Here is a 15,177-nt window from a genome sequence, read left to right as displayed (position 1 = left end):
ATCCCAGCTACAATGACAGACAACAAATATTACATTTATAGTATTACAATTAAAACCGTTTTTGATGCCGCCACCGCAGTTTGTCCTTCATGAGCCTCCGTACACAAGATGACGGTGCAAGATGGCGGCTGCCTGTAGTGGCGACCCGCGACCATGGAGATATAAACAGCTTTTTATAAGGTAAAATAATAAAACAAGGTCTTTGTCTGCATTGATTAGACATGTTTTTTATTATTGTCATTAGTGATTATCTCAATTTCGGCTGAAAGAATTAACAAAATCCTACACACTGTGCCTTAAAGAGTTAATTAATGTGTTTCTGTGATTTGCAAATCATTGCATCCTGTTTTCCTTTACATCAACACAAAGTTTGTCTTTTTCTAAATATTTCTAAAGTTCTTCTATCTGAACTGAAGACCTCCGCAGCCTGAATAAGTTTATTACTTTAGATTGATTCAGTTATTTGTTTACAGTTGCCTCAGGAATATCTGTCACTTTCTTTCTGTTCGGTCATTTTGTTTTTTATTTGGTTTAATTTCTCTTCTTATGACAGTTTTTCTCGATTGTTTCCACACATTTCCTATAAACTTCATGCATCAATGAGCGAAACCCCTCATTTCTTCTGCAAAATGAAACTTTACATTCAAAACGGTTGTTTCTTAAATGTATTTTGTTTTCAGATGACACTCAAACACTGTGACATCTTCTTCATTCAGCAGAATGACTACAGACAGTACATGAGTGTGTTGTTAAATACAAATGACACAAATGCAATCAGAAATATATTTCTTCTCTCCCCCCCCACCCCCCCAAAAAAAGAAAAAAACACACACCATATGCTCCACCTAGTGGCAGTGTAACTGCCTCATTGTGTTTGAAAAAATTGCCCTGTGTAGACCATTTGAGAAACCAAGAAAATAAGTGTCACTAGCAGCCGCCAAAGGGCGTGGCCTGTGCAGCATGGTGACCTTAAATGTGTCCCCTAAAGTGCGCAACTGCCATGTTCATAATGTTCTAGAGGGCTGAGCTTCTTAAAACTTGGCAGATATTTCCAACATGTTCAAAGATGGGGAGACACAAAGATCTAGATGTGCTTTTTGAAAATGGTCTCTCTAGCATCATCTTGGTTGCAGCACCTCTGACTACTTAAATTTGACGTACTTTTTGCATCGGTTCAAGTCCTACAAAATGTCTCAACACCATATTGTAAAACCTACAGGCCACTTTGAACAAAAAGGCAAATTTTACTTTCTCACCAAATGCTATTTAGTTTTAAATTTAGAGCGTATTGACTTCCAAAGCTCCATCACAACCTACTGCGCAAAATTTAGCAATGGTTGTTGGCTAATCTAATTGGTGTAGGGGTGGGTTTTTTTTTTTTTTTAGGCTGCCCATTTCTACATCAAATATGGCTTTGGTGTAACATCACTGTAAATTGCCGTCATCATCCTTCTCTTGCTCTTGCTCTCTATAAAGTTCTGACTACTAAGTTGTGACAGATGTTTTCCCATGTGAAGAGCATGTGTATAGTAAGATAATTACCTTTAGAACTTTGAACAACTGAGTGTTATTTGTGAAAACAAGAGGTTTTCTTTATGAAAAATGTGCCAAACTGCAGAGAACTGTGTCCCAAGTAGCAGAAAATGTGTGGAAACAACTGAGAAAAATTGTAACATTCATGATTTTTGTGACTTGTTGTGAATGTGTGTGAGTTTTGTGTTGTGTTGTAAATATAATTTTGCACTTCTCTGTTTGCCTGTGTTGTCACTAAATGTCCTGGCTGCCTGCTGCTGTTTGATCATCTTTATTAGAAACTGAAGAAGAGTTATGAGGTGAGACACTCATCGACAGAACATCCACTGAAGGGTCACTCAGTATAAATGTGACAAACAAAATACAAGTTATAAATGAAATGAAAAGAAGCAGAAAGAGAAAAATAATCTTCGCTGCCCCCGTTTAAAAAATAAATGTTTTTAAACAAAAAAATTTATATCAGGTCCTTCCTGAACAATTCATTTCAACACCCAACCTTTACCACTCTCCTAAATATACAAACCTTTCCAGCAGTTTTCACATTGAAGTTGAGATTATTCCAGTCTTTCCTATAAACTGGTTCCGAATTACAGTTTTTAAAAAAATCTCACTTCAAATTCATAGCAACTCTCTCTCTTAACAAATTTTGATTGGATGTTTAAAGCTAATACTGTATGTTTTTGTGATATTATAATCAACTGAATTGTAGAATTTCATTCATTTTAACTGATAATAATGTATTTGATTGGTGACTGTAATGTTTTCTACTAATAATTCTTATAGCTAATTTTTGTAAAATATAAATAGAATTTGTAATCATTGTACACGATTTTCCCAAATTTCAGTACAGTAGATTAAATATGGAACAATCATTGTATTATACAAAATATACAGAACTTTATCATTCAATAACTCTGTTACTTTATACAGCAATGCAATTGACTGCTCTTTTTATTCTTAAGTCATCGATTTGAGATTTCCAGGTCAGCTTTTCATCAATGATGACACCTAAAAACTTCACCTCACCTACTCTAATCTCAACACCATCAACTCTAAGTGGAACAGCAATAGTTTTCTTTCTGTTACCAAATATCATGTAGTTTGTTTTATCCAAATTTAATGATAACTTCAGTTGAAACCAAATTGGAATTTTCATAAATTCTGTTTGTCTCACATCTGTTCAATATTTTCACCAGAATAAAACAATGTGTCATCAGCAAACAAAATACATTTTAAAAGCATCGTCACATTGATCAAATCATTTACATCCAAAATAAACAGCTTTGGTCTTACCACAGAACCCTGAGGAACTCCACAACTAATATTACAAAATTCAAATCTCTCTATCTGAACAAACTGTTTCCTATTTTTCAAATAACTAGAAGTGTAGTGCTAATCCTTTAATGCCATATTTGTTCAGTTTTTCAAGGAGAATGGTGCAGTCAGTAGTGTTGGAAATGACAGAAGTATTTTGTGTCTGGCCTGTCACCAGGAACACTCTGTCTTGGGAGACCCAACAGCAGAGCTGCTATAGCACATGTGTCAAATTTGGCCCGCGGGTAACTCCCGTGTGGCCCGCCAGGGGGTACCCCCCCAAAAATTCTTATTTTATTTATTTATTTATTTGTTTGTTTATTTATTTTTATTTTATTTTTACTTAACATGAAATTTGTTTCTTATATCAATGGTAAACTTTAAATTATGGTTAAATGCAACAAAATACATTTAATAAAAATAAATGAAATAAAAATAAATTTAATAAATTCCTGTCCCTGAGCTGTTGGCTTTAAGTAACTGAGCAATTTAGTTGGAAAGCAAAGTATTAATGTCTGAAAATAAGCTGCTTAAAAACAGCATCAACGTCAAAGTTCATTACAAGTGGCCCTTCGAGGGCCACCATAACGCTCATGTGGCCCTCAGTGAAAATGAGTTTGACACCCCTGTCCTATAGGATCAGTCTAGCACACAAACTCCTCCCCCTCCACGAGGTGGTGATTAAAGGAGGAGCTGCCGTCCTCACAGACTGATTTATTTATTTTCTAATTATCAGTGGTGGTTTTATTGTCATCTGAACCAACCTTTAGTTAATGAAACAGGAAGGCCAGTGGTATATTAGAACCAGTCTCTGCTTGTTATCACATATTTTTCAGTCCTGATGTTTCTGTCAGTATAAAACCAGCTTACAGTTTACCCACACTGCTACCAAATAACCCAACTCCTGGACAAAGAGTTTGTAATTTCAGTTTCTTGTTCCTGCAGGAGGTATGTTCAGTAAACATAGAGATGTCTGCTGACAGCTCCAAACATCCTGATAACAAGACTAAAAACAGATACAGCAACATCCTGGCCTGTGAGTATACATCTGAATGTTGGTTTATACAGACTTGTCTTTTGCTGCAGTCCCATATTTCATACATCCCATATTTACCTGAATTCTTGTTGTTTTGTTGTTTCTGTCTTCAGATGACCACAGTCGGGTGCTGCTGTCACCACAGGCAGACAAACCAGGAAATACGGCAGATTATATTAATGCCAACTATGTGGACGTAAGAAGCTGTTGGTTTTATTCTTAAACTGCACACATACTGAGGTCTCAGTTTCTTTCATTTTCTAAGAAATAATAATAAGTAATTAAACAATAATAAGTAATTTAAACTTTGTGTGGCAGCAAGGGGATCTGATTCCAGAGTTGCCAGTTTGAAACCATTTTGGAGCTCTTCAGTGTGACTGGAGTGTGGATAGTTGTTTGTGTTTTTGTGTCCCTGTGATGGTCTGGAGACCTGAAACCCTGATTAGAAACAAGGAGAACATAATGGCTGGATGATTTTTATAGCAGAAAACACATTATTAAATATAAAACATTTTTATTTAATCTCAATTAATGACATTTATAATTTTGTGTATTTTGTAAATATAAAAAATTAAATAATAAATTTTTTGACAGCTTTTTAGCAATGAATACCTTTGTTACCTTTATTTAAAATACACCTCTTAAAAAACAAAACCAAAAAAAAACAAAAACAGGTGCTGCCTATTTCTTTAAGAAAATGGCAACTTCTTTACCATTTTTAAAATAAACTTTTACCAGTAAAACAATTAACACATACCCTCTATGCTCATCATTCCTATTAACTCTTGTAGATACAATATATCAGTTATGTTATGTCCAGCGGTCCATGAAGAAATGCAGATCACCTGCTGCCTGCCCCGCAGATATTCTGACTATGATCATCTGTTAATGAGAAATGACAGAATTAGAATTATTTCAGTCCATCCGTCCATCGTTTTCTTCCGCTTATCTGGGGTTGGGTTGCGGGGGCAGCAGCCTAAGCAGAGAGACCAGACTTCCCTCTCCCCAGCCACTTGAACAAGCTCATCCTGGGGAATCCGAAAGCGTTTCCAGGCCAGCCGAGAAACATAGTCCCTCCAGCGTGTCCTGGGTCTTCCTCTGGGTCTCCTCCCAGTGAGACGTGCCCGGAACACCTCACCAGGGAGGCGTCCAGGAGGCATCCTAACTAGATGCTCGAGCCACCTCAACTGGCTCCTCTCGACCTGGAGGAGCAGCGGCTCTAATCTGAGTCCCTCCCAGATGACTGAGCTTCTCACTCTATCTCTAAGGGAGAGCCCAGACACCCTGCGAAGCAAACTCATTTCGGCTGCTTGTATCCGCGATCTCATTCTTTCGGTCACTACCCAAAGCTCGTGACCATAGATGAGGGTAGGAATGTAGACCGACTGGTAAACTGAGAGCTGCACCTTCTGGCTCAGCTCTCGCTTCACCACGACAGACCGGTACAGCGCCCGCATCACTGCAGATGCAGCACCAATCCACCTGTCGATCTCCCACTCCATTCTTCCCTCATTTGTGAACAAGACCCCGAGATACTTAAACTCCTCCACTTGAGGCAGGACCTCCTCCCCGACTTGGGGAAGGCACTGTACCATTTTCTGGCTCAAGACCATGGTCTCAAATTTGGAGGCACTGATCCTCATCCCGGCCGCTTCACACTCAGCTGTGAACTGCTCCAGTGAGAGCTGGAGATCACGATCTGATGAAGCCAATAGGACCACATCATCCACAAAAATCAGAGATGTGATCCCAAGGTCAACAGAATAGATCCCCTCAACACCTTGGTTGTGCCTAGAAATTCTGTCCATAAAAATTATGAACAGAATCGTGACAAAGTGCAACCTTGGCGGAGTCCAACTCTTACTGGAAGCGAATCCGACTTACTACCGGCAATGCGGACCAAGCTCTGGCACCAGTCATACAGGGACCTAACAGCCCGTATCAATGGGCTTGGTACTCCATGCTCCTGGAGTACCCACCACAGGAGTCCCTGAGGGACACGGTCGAACGTCTTCTCCAACTCTACAAAACACATGTAGACTGGTTGGGTGAACTCCCATGCACCCTCCAGGACCCTGCTGAGGTGTAGAGCTGGTCTAGTGTTCCACGACCAGGACGAAAACCACACTGCTCTTCCTGAATCTGAGATTCGACTATCCGACGGACCCTCCTCTCCAGGAACCCTGAATAGACCTTACCAGGGAGGCTTAGAAGTGTGATCCCCCTAAAGTTGGAACACACTCTGGGGTCCCCCTTTTTAAATAGGGGGACCACCACCCCGGTCTGCCAATCCAGGGGAACTGCCCCGATGTCCACACGATATTGTAGATTTGCGTCAACCAACGCAACCCCCCAACATCCAGAGCCTTAAGGAACTCCAGGCCAATCTCATCCACCCCTGGTGCCCTGCCACCGAGGAGCTTTTTAACCACCTCAGTGACCTCGGCACCAGAGATTGGAGAGTCCGACCCAGGGTCCTCAGGCTCTGCTTCCTCATGGGAAGACTTGTCGTTAGGATAGAGGAGGTCTTCTAAGTATTCCACCCACCAACCCACAATGTCCCGAGTTGAGGTCAGCAGTGCACCGTCCCCACCGTAAGTAGTGTTGGTGGCGAACCGCTTTCCCCCCGAGACGTCGGATGGTGGGCCAGAATCATCTTGAAGCTGTACGGAAGTCTTTTCCCATGGCCTCTCAGAATTTCTCCCACGCCTGAGCTTTTGGCTCAGCAACTACCCGAGCCTCAATCCACTTGGACTGCCGATCCCTATCAGCTGCTTCCAGAGTCCCACAGGCCAAAAAGACCCGATTATTTTAGTCAAACCTTGTAAATAAAGTTCTGCTGTAATAAATCATTAATTTTACACTTTTAAGTAATCAGAAAGATGAACTGATTGTAACTCTGCTCTGGGTTCTCTATGCTCTTTGATACTTTTATAGATTTTTTTAAAGCAGCTGTTCTTTGTTTTTTCCTTACTGATCAAGTCATTATGTCTCAGTCAGCCACACCCACCTACACCTGTTCCCCATTACCATTAGTCCACCTGTTTCCTGTATCACCCATGCTAACAAATCAATCTGAAGTCTGTTCTGCTAAAGCCCTGCATAAATTATAGTCAGAATTTATTTTACTAACAGAACAATGTTTTTCCGTCAGGCTGAAGTGGCTGCTTCTTGTTTTTCAGGGTTTCAGGAGGCCGCGGGCATACATCGCTGCTCAGGGCCCTCTCAGGTCCAGTACTGAGGACTTCTGGAGGATGATCTGGGATCAGAATGTCAGCGTCGTCGTGATGATCACCAACCTGGTGGAGAACAGCCGGGTGGGTTTAACATCAGCTTTATTGTGGGCAGCAGACACTTTCACTTGCCTTCTTTGCTTTGTTGCCTTGGAAAAATAGTTTTTTTTCTAAAACAAAGAAGTCATCATCCCCGCTGGAGCATATCATGACAGGAGTTCACTTTGACATCAGAAACGTGACCCAGGATGGATTCTCAAGATGGCACCGAATGTCATGGCATGCCGTCTCTCTGTCCTGAGATGTCTGAGATATCTCTGTATTTTGTTCATTGTGACGTCCTTACTAGTGATAAAAACTCACTCTGTACTGGTGTATGAGCGACAGATGCTTTTAAACATCTGAGACTCACTGCTGAAGTTCCCCTGCGTTGGACAGCGTCGGGGGGGACTCCCACCACCTTTGGCGTCGGTACCGGAGGACTTGTGTTGGCGTGGTCCTGCTTTGTCCTTCTCCAAGCACAGGCGCTGGAGAGGCGGTCGGCTACGAGGCACACGTTCTGGAAAGCGTGTGCGGTTCCGAGCGTGGATGTGGATGATCAACACCAATAGGGATCCAGGAGTTTTGGACATCTGTCCTGCTTTCAAGCAGCACACTCTTCTTCCTGTTTACCCAGCGTCATCTGAACACGTCCTGATGAATCATTACCACTGGTCACCTTGGCGATGGAAAGCGAAGGGAGGCGGAGCCAATCTGAACAACTTGAAGTCGCTGCTCCCTGAACCCTCCACTGCTTTTGGGCAGAGAGTTAAGTTGGCTCTCTTAAACTCTAGATCTGTATCCAACAAAACACACGTGCTTCGGGAATTTTTTATTACTCATAAACTGGATATTATGTTCTTAACAGAGACTTGGTTGCACGCTGGGGATTTGTTACCCTTGCTGGAACTTTGTCCCCCTGACACTGACTTCCTGAATACTCCTAGGCTGTCAGGAAGAGGAGGTGGAGTTCCATCTATCATAAGGGAGTGTTAAAACATAAACAAATTCAAAGTCCCTGTGTTTTTTCCTCATTTGAATCACAGATTTTCACTTTAACTTGTCCTGAGGTATTTGTTATTATGATCTATCGCCCACCTAGATACAATGATATTTTTTATTTCTGAATTTTCTGACTTTCTGTCATGCCTCATCCCTCACTATGACAAGATTTTAATAGTTGGAGATTTTAACATTCACTTGTGCTCTGATGATAAACCTCTGGTCAAAGATTTTCTGAACATTCTTGATTCTCTAAACCTCAAACAATGTGTGACTGGGCCTACACGAAATGGTCACACCCTGGAACTCATTTTAAGTTATGGTCTGAATGTATCAGTGACTGATAACTCTGTTTAACCAATTTTAGATCACTCAGTACTTTTATTTGATGTTTTTATTTCCGCATCTCAGGCTTCCGTGCAGGATAATATACCTCTTAGGTCTTCTCGTCACTTAAGTCCGGCTGCCCTGGTTTTACTTAACTCTCATCTACCTGATGCCCTGGACTCTGTTTTTGATAATGATCTTTGTGTCAACCACCTGACTGTTAATTTTAATGCTGCACTTCTTGAATTGTTGGACTCAGTTGCTCCTACTAGGATTCTAAAATGTCCTAAAAGAATCCAGCACCTTGGCTGAATGAAGAACTCATGACCTCGAGAAGAAACTGCAGAAAAGCTGAGTGACTGTGCGACGTTCTGGACTTGAAGTATCTCTGCAGGCATTGAAAGACACTCTGCTCTCTCTTCAATTAGCTATGTCTTCTGCCAAAGCAGCATATTTCTCTAACCTCATAGTCAATAAGCATAATTCTAAAGTTCTATTTCACACTGTCTCACAACTTACTGAGGGCAAACAAACCACTTGTAGTTCTTGTTTGACAGCTCAGGACTTTCTGGTGTTTTTTCGTGATCGAGCTGATTTACTAAGAAATCAGATTACTCCTTTTTTTGGTGGTTCATCTGACCCTCCGGTTGTTTCACATGCTGTCCTTGCTGACGGGTTTTCTCACTTTGAGCTCATTTCCCTAAGCTTGACTAAAATTGTTAATGCTGCTTGATCTACTACTTGTCCTTTAGATCCTTTACCTGCTTGGGCCATCAAGGAGCTGTGGTTGACTTTATGACCTTATATCCTGGTGTTACTAAATACGTCCTTGTCTACTGGTGTTTTTCCTGTTTGTTTTAAATCTGCTATGGTTGCACCCATCTTAAAGAAGCCTGAGCTTGATGTCGACTCTGTTGCTAATTACAGACCCATCTCACAACTATCTTTCTTATCCAAGATCTTCAAAAAAGTTGTCCCACAGCAACTTATCAGCTATCTGTCTGCTAATAATTTGTTTGAGACGTTTCAATCTGCTTTTAGATCTAACCACTCTACAGAAACTCCTTTAACTAAAGTGGTCAATGACTTATTGGTAAATGCAGACAATGATCATCCTTCTGCCCTTTTGCTATTAGACCTCAGCTTTTGATACTGTTGATCACTGTATCTTATTGGATAGACTTGAACATGACATTGGAATCTCTGGTAATGTACTCTCATGGCTGAAATTATATCTAACTGGTAAATCTCTGACTGTTTATTTAAAAAATAAGCTCTCTGCAACCTGCACTGTGAAGCATGGGGTCCCGCAGGGGTCCATGCTGGGCCCCCTGCTGTTCTCATTATATCTTTTGCCCCTTGGTCTTCTCCTTCATTCATTTAACATTACTTTCCACTGCTATGCTGACGATCTACAGCTGTACATGCCTTTCACAGTGGGAAACTGTGCCAACTTGCCTAATTTGGAGGCCTGTCTGTCAGCAATTAGGGGTTGGTTATCTAATAATTTCCTGCTCCTCAACATTGACAAGACTGATTTAATCATCATTGGCCCAAAAAGCTCCATGGATTGTCTCAAATTTTTACCCTGCAAATTGATAATAAGATTATTAGATGTCAAGAAACATTCAGAAACCTAGGTGTGTGGTTTAATCCAGTGCTTTCTTTTGATTTCCACTTAAAATTAGTAACTAGGACCGCCTTTTACCATCTTAGGAACATTGCCAAAATCCGGTACATTCTTTCTTTCAACGATGCTGAGGTCCTCATCCACGCGTTTGTGACTTCACGCATTGATTTTTGCAACTCTCTCCTTTCTGGACTACCCAGGAAAAGTTTTAGATGTTTGCAGATGGTCCAGAATGCAGCCGCCCATATTTGTTTTTATATTGTTTTCTGTGATTTTATCCTTGCTTTTTTGTGAATTCATCTCTTGTTGTGGTTTTTTCTCCTGTGATCTTATCTCCTGTTCAGCGCTTTGTTTGAAGGCGCTTTACGAATAAAGTTATTATTATTATTATTATTATTATTATTATTATTATTAAAAACCTGCCGACTGTTTCCACATGTACAAAGGGACGAGTTCTTTCAGCAGGAATGCAGACTGGAGATGATGTGGTCTGACCCTGAGAACTCTAGTCAGGTGGTCTGCCAGGTCCCTTAGCGCCCGGTCCAGTTTTCTTTGGGGTTCTGTAGAGGCGAGTGTCTCTGATGTCATCAGCTGAAGTTTGGTGATCATTTCTGCTCATATGTTAGCAGTCATTACCTCGCTGCTCTGTAGCGTGTCTTCATCAGCATCCAGCTGAATCTCTGATGGTTCCTTCTTCAGTAAGGCCTGACAGACTCACTCTTCATCTAAAGACTTGATATTTATCCACAAGTTGTTCTGAGGACATGGAGGGTCTGCTGACATGTTGAACACAAAGTCATGCTAAACCTGTTTCATCTCGTACGCACCAGAACCCCCCTGATGAAGTTTCCTTAAAGCTGTGTTGTGTTTCTTGAATTTTCTTTGCTATTTCATCAAATTCGCACAGTCAAATTTTGAAAAGAGCAAACTTTTATTTTAACACAGTTCCTAAAATCATGCCAGAGTTTGATTTCTTAGAGACAGAAAGTTGTGCTTCCATCCTGTCATGTTGTGTATCATGTGCTGTATGTGTGTGTCTGTCCATCAGAGGAAGTGTGATCAGTACTGGCCCGTGGACGTTCAGGAGGAATACGGCAACTTCCTGGTTTCTGTGAAAAGCACCAAAGTCCTGGCCTACTACACAGAGAGAACCTTCAGTCTGAGAAAAAACAACTGTAAAAAGGTCAGGAGGGGTCAGAGCCTGCAGCAACAAATACAGACTGAGTTCAGGTTACCACAGATAGAAACTCATTAAAAACACTGAATTCACTGAGAAAAAGTTCAAATATTCAGAACATCGCTCAGAGTATTTCACTGGACTGTTGGTGACCTCAAACTAAGAGAAAACAGTTTCTTTTTTTTGTTGTTTTCTTTTTTAGCTGTATTCTCTGCAAAGGTTCATCAGTTATAGATTAACATCAAATGATTACTTTCTACATTTCATTAAAATACATCAGAGTTCTCATGAGATAACAGTTAAAGCTAGAGTTGAAACAAAGACCTTGCACAATAAGAATCACTTAAAGAGTTTGAGTTATGAATGAAACGCCACATTTCAGCACAATATCTACAAAACAGATCCACAGTTTTAGAGAAACAAATGTTAAAAAGCATCAACGAAATCTGGATTATAGTGTAACCTCTGAAATTTAATATTGCATAAAAGTACCCAAAATATTGTTTTCTTGTGTATTTTCAGATCTCAGTTACAACTAAAACAGGATTCAGTGTTTTCCTCCATCTTTGCTATCTTCCAGAGCTCTCAGAAGGACAGTCAGCGGACAGTAAGACAGTTTCATTACACCCAGTGGCCGGACATGGGCATTCCAGAGTTCAGCCTGCCGCTGCTCAGCTTCGTACGCAAGTCGTCACGAGCCAACGCCGATGATACGGGCCCTCTGGTGGTGCACTGCAGGTCAGCTGATACTGCGCCAACACTGGCCTTCACTCTCAGCCTTCAGTCCGTAACCACCTCTGTGCTCCGCTTCCAGTGCTGGTGTTGGCCGGACCGGAACATACATCGTCCTGGACAGCATGCTGAGGCAGATGAAGGAGACGGGCACCATCAACATCACCGGCTTCCTTAAACACATCCGCACGCAGAGGAATCACCTGGTTCAGACTGAGGTCAGACCTCAAATCATCAGATTGTTCATGAATAAATCAGCTTGGTGTGAAAGATAAACTGATTGATGGAAAATATGATATTTGTATGATTAAAGGGATCCCTGATTAGTTGTAACATTAGACTTTATTTGATAAACAAATATTTTAACAGTAAAATAAAGACTGTAAAAATACTGTAGGCTGTTTAGTTTTGTCAATTTTTAAAAATATATTTTAACACGGACGAAGCCATTTTATTTACACACAAAGCATTCTGGGTAAATGATGACGTGGATAGGTCCTCAGTGCAAGGCTGCTAGCGAGCTATATCCACCCTGAAGGTTAATCTTGGACAATATCTGATGATCGAGTTTTAAATGAAACCAGAGAGCGTTGACAGAGAGGAGAAGGTAGAAATGACTCAGCCTGTAACTGAAAATATAGATGGAGGACAACAGAGCTGCTTCATGGAAGAAGAACCTCAGCTTAGCCTGTTAGCCTTCGCGCTAGCGCCAATGCTATATTGCCTTATATGTATTAGCTCTGTTGTCCTCCATCGATATTTTCAGTTACAGGCTGAGTCATTTCTACCTTCTCCTCTCTGTCAACACTCTCTAGTTTCATGTAAAAGAGCCAGTCGTCAGATATTGTCCAAGATTAACCTTCAGGGTGGATATAGCTCGCTAGCAGCCTCACACCGAGGACCTATCCACGTCATCATTTACCCAGAATGCTTTGTGTGTGAATAAAATGGCCCCATTCGTGTTAAAAATTATTTTTAAACTTTTAGTTTAAAAATATAAAAACTGAACATCCTACAGTATTTTTACAGTCTTTATTTTACAGTTAAAATATATGTTTATCAAATAAAGTCTAATGTTACAACTAATCAGGGATCCCTTTAATGTAACCAAATCACAGTTGTGTCCAACTGTTTGACTTTTCTCAAACTCCACCGTTCAGTTAATGTTTAAGTTTCCTGTCCAGCGAACAGGTGAAGTGTTCGGGAGACAGTCTGCACACTGGTTAGCTTGTTGCTAAAGCAGCTGGTGTGGTTTCCACTCCAGTTTAAGAAAATATATCAGCCGAATGTTCCACTTAGATCCAGTGACTAAACATGTTAAACCACGTGACTATACAAACTAAATGAGACAGAAATCAAATGTGTAAATGAAAATGTTGTATTATTTTAAGAAATTTTAAGCTTTAAGGCTCAATCATTGAGGCAGAAGCAACAAAAGGCTGTGAAAATAAAGAAACTGAGTCTGAAATCTTTGTCCTACTTCTGCAGGAACAATATGCTTTTATCCATGATGCTTTGGTGGAGGCCATCTTGTTTGGAGACAGTGAGGTGACGGCTGCTCACTTACATAGGTACGTGGATGACCTGCTCACCCCGGACCCTGCAGGGAGGACCCACCTGGACAAGCAATTTAAGGTCAGACACTCATCAAAAATCCTTACATGAAACAATTTGGGGTGGGGCACTGGAGTTAGTCCACTGCTTTTATGCCTCTGAGACAGAAAGGGAGGTAGTCACAGAGCTGAGTTGGTGTAAGGTAGGTGGCAGCTTTGTGTGTGTAAGAGCACCCATCATCACAGAAGGCTCTTTCAAAAGGACAGCCCATAATTTGTTGATCCTCCCTCAGTTCAGACCTCACTGACAGAGGTGTTCTGTTACTGCGCTCAAATTCTCTTTCAGTGAACAATTTTGAACTGAATTCTAACCTTTTTTTTAAATCTAATACACATTTTTTTAAATTATGCACCACCAAAGTCATGTGGGCAATCATGCTTTTTGCTCAGGTTTGTGCACGTGTGTGTTATTCTGTCTGAAGTATCTTGGTACCATAGACTTGAATATACCGTCCACTGGTAGCATCTATGACAGAAATGGAGGAGCAGAAACAGACCAAACAGGGCAACGACTCACAGCCACCACAGAAACTAATAGATAAATAACAAGCTGAACCGGATCTGTTTCACAGATTATTTCAACAATCATGTAAAACAGCAGATTTATACCCGAAAAATATATAATTTATAAGTAACAATGATCTAAACCAGACCTGAAGTCAGCTTGTAACTTAGACTTTAACTAGTTGGAAAATGATGACTTCAGCTAGTAATAAAGTATATTTAACATTTCTTCTTAGTGTCATAAAAAATAAGAATATTTATATTTACCAGACGCATGCTCAGAGACTGTGCTGACTCACTCACTGACGTCCTCACAGACATCTACAACATGTCTCTGAACCAAGCCTTCATACCAGCAAGCTTCAAAGCCACCACCATTGTACCACTACCCAAGAAGTCACCAGCATCATCACTCAACGACTACAGACCCATAGCACTCACTCCCATCATGATGAAGTGCTTTGAAAGTCTGGTAAAGGACCACATAACATCCATACTCCCCACTACTTTGGATCCATATCAGTTTGCCTACCGCCACAATCGCTCCACTGATGACGCAATAGCAACAGCACTCCACCTCTTGCCTGGCTCATCTGGAGAACAAAAACAGTCACGCACGGTTGCTGTTCATTGACTTCAGCTCTGCGTTCAACACTGTCATCCCACAACATCTGGTGAACAAGCTAACTTCAATAGGTATCAACATGTCACTGTGCAACTGGCTGCTGGACTTCCTAACAAACAGACCGCAGACAGTCAGAGTTGGAAACAACTCCTCAGCGACCAACATCATAAACACCGGGGTGCCGCAAGGATGTGTACTATCTCCCCTGCTGTTCACACTGATGACTCACGACTGCAGTGCCAGATTTGAAACAAATCACATCATCAAATTCGCAGATGACACGACAGTGGTGGGCCTCATCAGTGACGACGATGACTCAGCATATACACTCACCGGCCACTTTATTAGGTACACCTGTCCAACTGCTCGTTAACACTTAATTTCTAATCAGCCAATCACATGGCGGCAACTC

General features: G+C 41.1%; 1 protein-coding gene across 3 annotated transcripts in view; it reads left to right on the top strand.

The window, feature by feature from the left end:
* Positions 1-15,177, top strand: part of ptprz1a (protein tyrosine phosphatase receptor type Z1a) — a 98,557-nt gene that overhangs the window by 70,316 nt on the left and 13,064 nt on the right. For 2 of the 3 annotated variants that reach the window (XM_014025854.1, XM_014025856.1), the window contains 8 exons: positions 1,812-1,832; positions 3,793-3,883; positions 3,997-4,079; positions 7,066-7,200; positions 11,163-11,297; positions 11,872-12,029; positions 12,106-12,241; positions 13,512-13,658. In XM_014025854.1, the coding sequence (XP_013881308.1) occupies positions 1,812-1,832; positions 3,793-3,883; positions 3,997-4,079; positions 7,066-7,200; positions 11,163-11,297; positions 11,872-12,029; positions 12,106-12,241; positions 13,512-13,658 (906 nt within the window). The remainder of the gene's footprint in view (positions 1-1,811; positions 1,833-3,792; positions 3,884-3,996; positions 4,080-7,065; positions 7,201-11,162; positions 11,298-11,871; positions 12,030-12,105; positions 12,242-13,511; positions 13,659-15,177) is intronic. The other variant, XM_014025855.1, reaches the window with a different exon arrangement.

Source organism: Austrofundulus limnaeus, unplaced genomic scaffold (genome assembly GCF_001266775.1).
Source record: "Austrofundulus limnaeus strain Quisiro unplaced genomic scaffold, Austrofundulus_limnaeus-1.0 Scaffold505, whole genome shotgun sequence".
Taxonomy (NCBI): Eukaryota; Metazoa; Chordata; class Actinopteri; order Cyprinodontiformes; family Rivulidae; genus Austrofundulus; species Austrofundulus limnaeus.
The sequence above is the reverse complement of the archived record's forward strand: the minus strand, read 5'-3'. Positions and strand labels throughout refer to the sequence as shown.